Below are 12,827 nucleotides of genomic sequence, written 5' to 3'. Positions count from 1 at the left end.
TAGGGTACTCAAGTACCACTACCCAAGAGGGTGGTCACACACGGGGGGGGAAGCCCTTCCTAGCAAGAAGGTAAAAAGTGAGTTCATTCACACCAGAACAACCACGAGGTATACATAACACGTGTAACAAACCTCCTTGAGTGGATGATGTGAATGTATACAGATCAATCCATGGTAATAAGCCTAAAGCCTTACAAAATACTTCAAACTTTTCTCTCTAAAGAGCTTGCCACATTGTCCTGGGTAGACACGTACACTATGTCAATCTCTCTAACATGGAGCCCTTCCTTGACATAATGATAATGCACCTCAATGTGCTTCGTGTGAGCATGAAAAACTAGATTCCTCACAACTGCCATTGCACTCTAACTGTCAATGTAAGGATTGTTGTCCCACACAACGAAGATCTGCCAATAAACATCTGAGCTATACACATTCAACTACAGTTGTAAGTGTTGCCCTGTATTCAGCCTCATAGCTAGCCACAATAGGTTGTTTCTTGCTAAGCCATGATATGCATGATCCACCAAGGATAAATAGTTGCCACTAATGGACACTCTTATATCATAACAACCAACCCATCGATGTCTGTAAAAGCATGCAAGGAAGATGACAAGCCTTTGCCACCATAAAGAGACCCAATGTTTGAGTGCCTTTGAGATAGTCATGCTTCACGGCTTGCCAATGCTTTATGTCGGAGCTATGCATAAATCTATTCAACTAGAAAATCCAAAACAGCTGAATATCCAACCAAATATTGCATAAGTAAATTCAATATCCCATAGCCTAGTGATAAAGAGGGAGGCATTAAGTGGCATCCTCCGGTTTATACAAGTGTAGAAACAGGCTTGCAATCTTCAAACTGAAACCTCTGAAGAAATTGTCCAATGTACTTGGGACTAATGTATAATAAGAGTCCCCTCAACATACAAACTATATATTGAGATAATAAACATGGAGTCACCTAAAACTACAATGGGACGAGAGATTTAGTTTTAAAAAATTTATGAAAACTACCAAAAATGCTAAAAATCTAAAAGCTCTAGACCTTTTTTTGAATGCTAAAGACCAAAATTCCTCAAGTGATCTAAAACTTAGAAAAATGAGCCACCTCAAACACTTACATATGAATAACCTTTGAAAACTCCTCTTTTCATCAAATATTTCAAATTTTGCAAAACAAAATAAAGTTACAATTTAAAAACTTAAATACTAAAATCTTTCAAAGCATACAAAAGACTCCATAAAATTTACACATACAAATACAATATTTTTAACAATTCTAACTTCATGTCTACATTAAAAGAATCAAAAAAAATTTAAGTACCTTGAAAGACAAACATAAAATTGCATGAAAAAACTTAAAATTTACAACCAAGAGTACTTGCGAAAAATAGCTTACAAGATTTGAGCAAAATGACAATGACAGATTTCAAAAACTAAAGTTCTCAAAACATAATATTCCATTAAACAAAAGACTCAAACTAGCTAAACAACAAAGGGATGCTCCTCTTCCACATGTATCTCACTTTGATGCTCTTCCTAAAATGTAGTACAAGGTGATCTGTCTCTATTCCATCAACATATTCATATGGCTCTAGATCAACAAAATGCATGCTCTCATCTTGGCCAAAGAAAGGTTAGGGCTGTCCAAAAGCATCAACTCGAGAGCTTGCACCCATGTTCTTCATCCCAACATCTTGAAAGTCATCAAGAAGCTCTTTGAGAGTAACAACCCTTTGCTCAATGACACAAGATCAAGCTCCATTGTAACAACATTACAACCTCTCTTCAATGCACTGACCATAGCTGTACCCATGGAAACAAATCCAGATCCACTCTTTTTCAAAGAAAGAAGCTTAATGAAGTCCATCATAAGAAGTTTAAGCTTCTGATATAGATTTATGACCTCATTGGTGTTGCCACTGAACTTTTAAGCTTCCTAAATACCCCTAGCCTTTCAAAAATATTTGTGAGATTAAACTTTATAACAAAATTAAAACTCCCTCTATCACTAAGTCCGACAAGAGAGTGAAAACCGATTTTAGCAAACTTAGCACCAAAGGAAAGCCCATGAAATTAACAAGTGTAGAGCTTGGTCCTACAACAGAAAAAAGACAAAGGTAAGTAACTAAGATACCAACGAAGTCAAGAAAATAAAATTGAGAGAGAAGTTGCTCACCATATGCAGAGTTGGTGAACCATTTGGATAGCAATGAAAGCTTTCTTTGCAACAAAGATTTGGTCACAGGCATGAACGAAGACCACTGCCCAAGACTCACAAGAAGAAACCTTTCTAAAAGCTTCAATTACTTTTTTGTAAGCAAAAACACCATATTTAACATCATCATTCATAGAGTGTGGTGCTTTAAAACCATATGGTGCATCAACAATAAAGACAAACTGCGACAAAACTCTCCATGTTCTCAACTCTACCTTCGTAAAAACACCAACTATAACAAGAGGATCACCCACATTCTCCAAAAGGTAGGTCAATAAGTTTGGAACGTTCTCCAAATTTTGAGATGCTTCCAACATTTTCCTTTCATTTCAAGCTCATACCAAGTGTTGTTCAAACTCTTGAGGAATGTTTTTGAGGGAAACACATGGACTTTTATTATGCAAAAAAATAAACCAAAAACAAAGTGAAAAAGTTAAATATGTTTGGATTCTAGAATCCAAGGACCTAAAGTAAAGTTGACTTAGTGACTTTAACAAAACAATAGAACAAGGTTGCAAACCAAAGCCTAGATTTACCCCCCTCCCCCCCCCCCCTCCCCCGCCCCCCACAAGGGACTTGTCTTGAGACACCTTTGATACTTGCATCATCTTGAGGACATGAGACTCATGGAACCACAAAGACTCTAGAGAAGACAACTATGTGACTATCTCACACAGATCAAGATCGTATGCATGTGACTAACTCAAACAGATCAAGATTGTATGCATAGTGAGTTACTCACTATGTGACTAACTCACACAGATCAAGATCGTATAGATGTTCCTTGGACACATCGTTGCCCCATTTCTTTGACACGAAGCTAGTAGCCTTTTCAAAGGAGCATGTCCAAAACCCACTAGTAGAACACACTTCTTTTAAAGCATTTTCTAGGTCATAAGTCGTTAATATTTTATTTCTCTGTTACAAAAGCATTTAAGGGATGTTCTTGGCATCTTCTATTACAAATAGTGTAAGCAATGCTCATAGACAAATTTGGCCTAGAGCAAGTGTTAATACATCTCTCTCTCTCTCTCTCTCTCTCTCTCTCTCTATATATATATATATATATGTGTGTGTGTGTGTGTGTGTGTGTGTGTGTGTATATTGGCCTCGAGTAAGTGTTAATGCATCCCTCTCTCCCTCTCTCTCTCTCTCTCTCTCTCTCTCTCTATATATATATATATATATAGTGTTAATACATCCTCTCTCTCTCTATATATATTTATATTTATATTTATATTTATAAATATGTGTACCTTGTGATCCCATCAATTGCTAATATTTTGGAGTTATTCAAAGCAAGGTGTGGTGTTGTCCTATATGGAAGTACATAGCTTGAATCAATCATTATGTCCATAAAATAACTATGAATATAAAGATATGTCACTATGTGCAAATCAGTAACTTACCAAGCGCCTAAATAAATACATGTCTGCTTGCGATGCAGCTGTTATTTTTAGAGTTCAAGGGTAAAAAAATCAAATAACATATGCAGCCAGTGTGTACAAGAGCTGGCATAAAATTTATACAATTACAGTTAAAATCCATACACTTGCACTCTTTTATTTGTATATCAAAACCTGCTTAAATGGTGGCTGCAGATGACCCCCTGGTGGAAGTAACATCCATAGGGTAGCTCCCAAGAACTCGTAAGAATGTCGCGAACTCCTGATCCCATTCAACCATAGCCACATTAATTAGCACGCAACGATGCCTAATCAAGCTTTAATGACGCCTAATCAAGCTTTAATGAGGCTCAATAAGATCCACAAACACCATCAGTTGAGAAATTATGCCTCCTGGAAGGCTACCTGTAGCTGCCCAAGAGCGTTTTGTGCCTTTGGATCAGCCATAGAAGCCTCGAAATCAATGTAAAAAAGGTAATCAAAATACCTGCATGTGTTTGTTTCCATGGAAACCTTGGTTAACATAGAATTCATATATCTGCATAAATCTATCAGTATGGTAGATACATAAACATACTTAGCAACGCCATTGTTGCTGTCATCCACCACCCGCAGTGGTTTCTTCCTCTGCGGGCGGCTTTCAATCTGAGACATTGAGCAGTAATAAGTAAAGAACAAGTAATATTTGACAGTGTGAGAATAACAAGGATTATAAACAAAGATGGATAAGGAGGTTAAGACCTTTGTCAGGTTAATATTTCTTAGAGAGAAAACTGCAAGAGCCTTGAACAGTACGCCTGGTCCTTCCTCTAGAGTAAAGACTATACTTGTCTGTGATCGAAAAAACATGAAAAAAGAGACTTCATGATGGGGCATCTCCCAAGGCAGGTGATTACAGGCATCATCTTCATAGCTTGTTATAGCACTACCTTGAAAGGTCTATCAGCCCGTGGAATGATCGGCTCACGTGCTAGCATGAGAAATCGAGTCACATTATCCACATCATCCTGTTGTTAATGCCAACACAAAACTGTCATATCTGGCCCAATCAAGCCAAAACAGCTTCACAGCTAAGTCAGTGTCTATGATATACATCCCTGTTGTTAATGCCAACACAACACCGTCATAACTGGTCCAATCAAGCCAAAAACAGCTTCAAAGCTAAGTCTCTGTCTATGATATGCATCCCTGTTGTTAATGCCAACCCAAAACTGTCATAACTGGCCCAATCAAGCCAAAAACAGCTTCACAGCTAAGTATGATATGCATCCCTGTTGTTAATGCCAACCCAAAACTGTCATAACTGGCCCAATCAAGCCAAAAACAGCTTCAAAGCTAACTCAGTGTCTATGATATGCATCCCTGGCTTACAATACTATCCCCCAGACAAAAACCACGAAGACCCAGATGAAAATGGATTGAGCTTCCAACCTGAATGTCCTCCGCAAGTATTTCTAAACCATATATCTCTGCTGCTCGCGCGCTCGCAACAGCTCCGGTTTCATGAAGGCCACGCTGTGCTATGTACTGCAATTCACACATGCCTCAGTTAAAAAACCAGTCAAGTTCTTTCAACATTGCCATGAAAAATCAGGCCACCATGCTTAATGGTGCATACATGTATGTATGTGTATATGTGTATCATCAAACTTCTACACTCATGACTTGCAAAGAAGTTCCAGCAGGAATCTAATTAGAGTATCGATATCTTATGTACCTGGGCAGCACCGGCAGTGTCATCAACTGCTTCACGAATGACACCGAGCTTTGTAAGTGTTCCCTCACACTGTGACAGTGCCTGAAGTACAGGGAAAGTGTGTAAGCATGTGACATGAACAATACCCCCTAGAAAGTGTAACAAACAGACCTACAAGTTTTTGGTTAGAAATGAGAAGCCAAGCTAATCATAATACCTGTGGGTGGCTGACAACTCGTTTCAGCTGCTCTTTTTTGACACCAGGCAATGCAAGGAGGCAGTGGTGGACAGGTAGCTGAACTTCTCCAACGATGTGAAGCCTGTGGCGAAGCAACAAGTCATAATTTCTGTGTATGCTCCCGCCTAGCGAGTTCTCAATAGGAAGAACTGCCCGGTCCACGAGCCAAAGTTCCACAGCCTGTGTGTGAAACCATGTCATTAGGGTTATCTAGAGAAACATTGCTGGTTAAGGCTACCTGCAGCCTGTTCATCCACTCCATGTTACCTGAAATGCTGCTTCAAACTGCTCACAAGGAACCGCTTCGCAATTCGGAAATGCTTTGGCAGCTGCAGCCTCACTGTAAGCTCCAGGGACACCCTTTTTGCTCAAAAATAAGCCAAGGTTAAGGTTGAATAAGGGAACCACCTATTGCTCCCTAAGAACCTCAATTTGAGGAAACAAGCAAATATACACATAATTCCATAGTCTGTATTTGCATGGGGTTTCCAATTTGAATCAAACAAAGATTGACTAATGGTAGTAAAGATTTTCTAAGCAGCCTGAAAGCTAAATTAGATAGTAATTCATGACTTGCACCTGGTAAGCAACCCGCACAGACGATCCATGGGATGGAGGGGTTGTCAGATCTGTCACGGACAATGGTTCTGCAAAATTGCATAAATTCTTAATCAAACCCATTGAATATGCTTAGTAGGAATGCATCAAACCAGCAGCATAGAGACACTTAAACCCATTAGAGCCATAACTAGCAGCTTTCTGATTAAACTATTAGAACAAATACCCCATCTGAACCATGGTCCATATTCACATCAAACCAGCAGCTTTCTGTTTAAACCATTAGTATAAAATCAATGAATCCCACCTTCAAGAAAACCCATATCATCAAACTAGCATATTGATATAAGTGCATTTAAACCAAATCCCACCTCATCAAATGAGTAAATTTCTCATCATGTTAATAAAATAAGTGCACCTCTACTGTCACATGCACAGATGTGGACATGCTTAAATCCCCTATTTTAGCTAGGGTTAGGAGACTTTTTAGGCATTGACCAAGGACCTGGCCATCACCAGTCGGGTAGATGTAGGAGCAGTTTCATGAGCCTATAAATTGCAAGGGTCTGCTCAATCGGGATTCGGTAGTCATCTAATCCCTCAAAGGTGGGACAGGTCATAGGCATAATGTAACCTTTTGGAGGCCATGATTAGCTAGGATCTATGTACATCTTGATACATATATATAGAAAACATTGTTTCAGCAACATCTCTCTCTCCTCTCTGTTCATCCTTGTGTTTTTGCACAGTCCTTGATACAAGCAATTCTTCTGCATGTTACTTTGGTATCAGAGCCGAGTGGAAGTCCTAGAGGTGCTGAATTAGTGCAGATGTGGAAAACACACAGTACAAAGGTGGATGTTTTTGGTCCAAACAGGAAAACGTAGCCAAGTGGTTCTCAACATAAGGTATCCCAGTGGTGCCAGATTCCAGAATGAGAGCAGCCACAGGTTATAGAGCCCCCACACGCGGGTATCATCAGGTATGAAGCCCCCAAATGCTCAGCTCGAAAGCCATAGAACAAGGATAAAGGGAGGAACAAGGGGTTACATGTTTCAAAGAAGGGATTTAAATTTTAAATCTCAGCCCAAGAAGGGTACAAGGCTTCAGCCCAAGAACGGGACAAGAAGAACAGGTGCATGCAAAATAAAGCATTAGAGATTGGAGTAATCCAAGGTTGCAACACAAGGTTTTCAAGACAAGATCCAAGTGGTCAAGAGTGCCTCAAATTTTGGAGGAAGGATGCCAAGGAGTCCACATGCATTAAAGGGATGACGTCAACCGTCCAAGATAAGTTGGATTCCTATCATCAAGCTTAGCAAGAGGGGATGTCACATGCATGTTAACAAAGATCTTTACAAATTCAAATACTCCATCAATCTTTTCCATTAGAAAGAAGATAGCCATTTGAGTGAGTCTACGAATACCACGAAGACAGTGCCATATCCTTCTCAAGCAATCAGTAATTGTCCATTGAGATTAACTCCCACTTCCTATTAGGAACATCCGAGGGCCCTAATTCCATAGAGTTCTTCTTTGCTTAACTTTTACCTCTAATAGTGTAACATGTCTAATAAAGTCCTTTAATCTAAGCCAATAAAGGACTTTCTAGTAGGTCTTACTGAAACCTACATGACCGAGAAAGGAATGTGATAACAATCATTCCTAGCACATTTTGCACACACAAACTTTGCTTTTGAGTATAAACTATTGCCAATAATCTTATACCTTTCAAGTAGATATTCGTCTTTATTTTCAGCCATATGTTTAAGGATTGATTCAAAATAAGTATCAATTTGAAAGGCAATTTTAATTTCATCTTTTAGTTCCGATCTCACTACATTACAAAGGAGTCTCCAATTAAGAAAATCTATCACTTTGTTCTCTTTCCCACGAGATATTTAAAATCATACCGGAACAAGTCCATCCAATTTTCTTTGGCAATATTGTTTAGGAGGGGTTGAATAAAAAAGTACTTCAGACTTCGAATGTCAGTTCTCATTTTGAATTTCCTCATATGTTTAAGGATTAATTCAAGATAAAATCAATTGTTGCATGCGCGAAGGCCTTGCTGTACTTGATCCAGCCCTAAGCCTATTGATTAGAAACATTGATGCAAACACAATAAATAGACAGCAGAGGGGAAAGAGAGATGAACTGTATTTTCAGTATATAACTGTACAACTGCTATGGCCATTGGCCTTCCAAAAGATACCTGCTTGAACTTGCTAGGGCCCTAAATCTACCCTAAAACTGCTACCTAAATCATGGATTAGATCTGAGGTTAGCCATGTCCACGGCTGTGCACGTGACATCAATTTTCAAAACACTTTTGATTTGATGTTTTATTTTTCAAAGCCCTCCTTTTAGAACCAATCTCAATACAGTGAGTGCATTACAAAGGGGTCTCCTATGAAGGGCATTCGCCACCTTGTTATCTTTACCTTGGTGGTCAATTCTCGGTCCCTAGTAGGAAATGCCTCCAATGTTTTAATGCATAAACTACCGCAACTAGCTTTGAGTTCCATGGCATAACCTAAAGATCTCGGAGAGGAGCATTCTTGGTAGTTCTTTACATAAAGAGAGTTGCTATCAGAGTCTTTCTTCCCTTATACCTTGAGACAACAAAAGCTTCTAGCAAAGACGATCACATGCAACAACACCCGAGGGGTATGGGACACCTAGGGCTTACTGCACACGTAACCCATGTCTCTTGACACCTCTAACCCTCCACCTCTTTCGTGAGCCGCCTCAGGGGATCTATGATTGGACGGAGATGCCATGTAGTTTCTCAGGTGCGGTTGAGGACCTTATTAGACCACCTTGTCTGCGGATGGATGGTCGACCATACCACGCTTGGAAATCACCCTGGGGTTTCGCAATCCTATATCCACCTCATGGGCTAGACTCGAACCAGACCTAGACCATGTTGGGTCAACAAGGGGTCATATGCACCATGCCCTATTATTTAAACTTACTGTTTATGGAGCACCTTGCATGACTCGTAGGAGATTAACCTATCCCTTAGCCTGTCCATGCCAAGGATCTAGTTTTGCCAGCGCAAATCTCATGGTCCTCGTCAACGGATGCACAGCCCAGTAATGTGGACTTGTGATTTGGGGAGGGGAGGTCCCAAATCCAATTTCCTTTGAGTAATGGGGCGACTTTGGCCACAAGTTGTAACGCCTTCAAGCGAGAAGACAACCAAATTGCCACTACCGTGGCTTCATTTAAGACATCGTGGTATACATTCAAAACACCATGGCTTGGCTTCATTCAAGATACCATGGCATCTAGTGGGGAGGGCAGGGATACAATTCGTGGTCCCTCACAAAGATTTTGGAATCATTTGTACCCATGGGAGAGATACCCACATCATCAAACTTATTAAATTTCTTCGTAGCAGACATATATTTTCCATTCTTTGGAGCCACGCCCCAATAATTAAACCATCATGTGTACCTATATCCACAAAATCAACATATAAAAGAACCCAGCAAATTCTTTGGGGCCACGCCCCAATAATTAAACCATCATGTGTACCTATATACCCACAAAATCAACATGTAAAAGAACCCAGCAAAATCCAGTTCAAAGCTTGGAGTAATCCACACACGCATATACGAGCGCGCGCGAGAGAGAGAAAGAGAGGGACAGAGAACAAACTTGGGAGAGTAAGTAGATTTGTTGAAGAAGAGGTGGAGCCCGAAGCCGGGTTCTGGTGGTCGGTTAAAGCGTTCAGTTCAAGCTCGGGGGCGGGCTTCTCGACTTGAGTTGCCCATTGGCTCGTGATCACGGCGCAGACACTTCTCCATTGCGTTCCACGGCTAAAATAATCTGTGGTACTTGATGCTGTTGATGATTTTGGGAAATTTTCGGCCGCTGTGTGGCCTGGGGCTTGCCCCATCTCATAGGAAACTGCCCTAACTTGCCCTAATCTATACAAATCCTTACACTGCCTACTGCTACCTGTACAGTCCTCTAACCTCCCCCAATGCCTCCGTGTTCTAGTCAACTTCCTCAGATCTTGGTTTGTGATGATGTCCCTCAGATTGAAGACCCTTGACAGCGCAGTGGAATCGACACTCTGAACAGTGGCCATTTTTACTTTGCTTTAATCAGCTGACAGAGATTTCGACTGTGGATTGAACAGGAAAGATGCAGAGATGGAGAATTAGGGTTTCTAGTGCGGAGATTAGGCCGTCCGGTGCAGAAATTAGGGATCCTTCTGCAAAGAAAATATGTGGCTAGCCGAAATTGGGTTTTAAATATGTGGCTAGCCGGAATTGGGTTTTCTGTTATGAGTGGAGAGAGGGATACTGGTGTTCTATGTAGGGACTGGGGGATTAGGGTTTCTGCTGCTGCAGAGGAAATATGGGGTATTAAGGTTTTTATGGGGGTGTGAAATTAGGGTTTTCTCTGCAGAGATGGAAAGTGGGCGGTTGGGGGCTCTGCTGCGGAAGGCGGGAGCGTCAATGGGGAGGAAGTCTGAGGGGGCAAATGCGTGTTAGGTGATTGCAGGTGATGGTTGATTGCTGGAGATGAGCAAGGGGAGTGGGGGAAGGTAAGGGGGGGAAGCATTTAAGTAGGGAAAGCAAAAGGGGGAGGGGGAGGGGGAGGGAGTGGAGGTTGGTGATCTTCAAGGAACAAAAACACACACACACACAGGGAAAGCACTCTCACTCACAAAAACAGTCAGCTGTGCGCCCCCACTGCTTTTACGAACCTCCTCGAGAATGAGAGATGTGGGCATTTTATACAAAAGAGAGCTCTTGTTGGAGGGAGCCCGTCAGCGAAATGTCAATAGCCTTGCGAAGCTGGGCTGGGCCACATGAGAACGCACGCTAGCAAAACGTAAGCATGAACACAGGCTTTTACACGAGGAAAGGAGCAAGAACACGAAAACGCCCATCGTAAGAACACATTAGCCTAAAACTTAAACACCAGCGACCATTGTTTTGAGTGCCCTCTTGTGTACATGTTTAGATTGTATGTGTGTGTGCACGTGTGTAGTACACGTGCCTGCGTCTAGAGATCAAAAAGGGGGAAATATGAGCCCCTAGGGCCTAGGGTATCACAATTGTGGAGGATGATGTCCTATGAGCTTCAATTGAATGCTCTTCCCTTCTCTTCAGAGAAGAGCTGCCTGCATCAATCACCATTTGGCAAGGCCACAAAAGTGACCGACCATGTCTTTTTGACCCATGTTTTTCATGGTGAATCTTGCCAATATAGCTCCATGTTACAAATCTAGTTTGGTGGTATTCTCCCATGCTACAACACTGCATTTCAGCAACCTATGATGATCAAGGTGGAGATAAGAATTGTGGGTGTTGCAACATTGGTATTGCAGCATTGCACCCCATGAGAAAAGGCCTACAAAATTGGTTCCCCATTTATGTGTATGAAGAAATCAACGACTGCTTTGAAGGGATAATCGCATCAAAACCCACCAATGTTGCCTAATGTAACCCTTCCTTTGCACGAAATGTGGGACCCAAGCCCCACACACACACACACCCCCAAACTTGGTAAAAAGGAAATGTTTGCCACAAATTACAATCATACTTTCAATGTGGATCTCAATCAAGAATACCCTCTAAACAATGGAACATACGACTCCTTAGCTCCTTAAACTACGTACACATTGGATACATACCATCTTAAAATGCATGAACGGTGGCATGATAAAAGCCTATTTATGTTGTAGAGGAGGGGGTACGAATTAGGTGGGTGGATAGGTAGTTGGGTTGATTGGGCATAGTTTAACCAATTAGTCATGCAAATATTATCATTATTTAAGATTATTAAAGTCATCGAAGGGAATTTATGCCACAATCACTTAAGAAATGCAAAAGAATGTGTTCAGACAACAATAGGCACAAACTAGTGAACTATCTAATTTACTTAAAGGAATAAAAATAAAATCTTAACTTCGAAATTACCAATATTGTAAAACTCGGCTCTTAGATTTGATCATGGAATGCTTAAGGTTGATCAATCCATATCCCCCCCCCCAAAAAAAAGAAAAAAGAAAAAAAAACCCAAAACCCCTCCTTGTCCACCCTCTCTTCCCTTCTCCCACTAACACAATTACTTATTAATGTACACATTTAAACCATGCCTTACACTTCTTATTTCTTTTTAATGTAACAAACCACCCCTCTATATGCTAAGTTAAAAGACACATCCTAAACATGCACATTGCATAGATCACAATACGCCCTAACAATGTTATTTCAAAAACAATGATTTTAAAAAAGATGTTGGCAAAAAATTTATTACCTTCTGGGTGAAGGTATTAAACATTCAAATAATATCTTAGTTTTAATAAAAGAATACATCATGAATTGCACATATCATTTACACTATATATGCAAGAGATTGTACATTAACGATCTATATTCCAATTTTGAATAAAGGATTTTTTTAAATCTTTCAAGTTTTAGAGAGAGAGAGAGGGGGGGGGAGGGGGTTCCTCTAGCAACAACTGACCTAAGGAGGGATCTATAATAAATTAGGGCCTAAACACACTCCCATGCTTGTAGTGTAGACATAGGCATTGGACAAAAGGGAAGGGAGAGGATTCAACTTAAGTATTATCAGAGAGGGGGGGGTGCACAAGGGGGAGAGTGGAGAGAAAGCTAGGTGGATGTAGTATATGTAAGAGAAGCTCATATTTAATTTCAATCCAAGTCAATGATTAAT

General features: G+C 40.6%; 1 protein-coding gene across 2 annotated transcripts; it reads right to left on the bottom strand.

The window, feature by feature from the left end:
* Positions 1-3,552: 3,552 nt before the first annotated feature.
* On the bottom strand, positions 3,553-10,851 carry LOC147639004 (arogenate dehydratase 2-like). 2 transcript variants are annotated; one of them, XM_086786472.1, is made up of 11 exons: positions 9,786-10,851; positions 6,141-6,208; positions 5,829-5,921; positions 5,541-5,741; positions 5,345-5,425; positions 5,059-5,154; positions 4,557-4,634; positions 4,369-4,458; positions 4,205-4,272; positions 4,033-4,114; positions 3,553-3,889 (listed from the first exon to the last, which is right to left on the bottom strand). In XM_086786472.1, exons 1-11 carry the CDS (start codon positions 10,219-10,221, stop codon positions 3,806-3,808), a joined length of 1,377 nt encoding a protein of 458 aa, XP_086642598.1. In that variant the 5' UTR covers positions 10,222-10,851; the 3' UTR covers positions 3,553-3,805. The 2 variants fall into 2 exon arrangements, 1 of the variants encoding a protein (XP_086642598.1); XR_015264070.1 differs by lacking the exon at positions 4,205-4,272.
* Between the last annotated feature and the right edge of the window lie 1,976 nt (positions 10,852-12,827).

The sequence above is a fragment of the Cibotium barometz genome, chromosome 4 (genome assembly GCF_041138505.1).
Source record: "Cibotium barometz isolate CiBa-2024 chromosome 4, ASM4113850v1, whole genome shotgun sequence".
In the NCBI taxonomy this organism is placed as follows: domain Eukaryota; kingdom Viridiplantae; phylum Streptophyta; class Polypodiopsida; order Cyatheales; family Cibotiaceae; genus Cibotium; species Cibotium barometz.
Note: the sequence above shows the minus strand (reverse complement) of the source record. Positions and strands in the feature narration are given on the sequence as shown.

Coding starts and splice junctions, on each gene's coding strand:
- LOC147639004 (XM_086786472.1), bottom strand. CDS start 10,221: ATGGCCACTGTTCAGAGTGTCGATTCCACTGCGCTGTCAAGGGTCTTC. Junction 5,922..6,140: donor CTGTGCGGGTTGCTTACCAG/GTGCAAGTCATG, acceptor TTGAGCAAAAAG/GGTGTCCCTGGAGCTTACAG. Junction 4,115..4,204: donor AGCAACAATGGCGTTGCTAA/GTATGTTTATGT, acceptor AAACACATGCAG/GTATTTTGATTACCTTTTTT.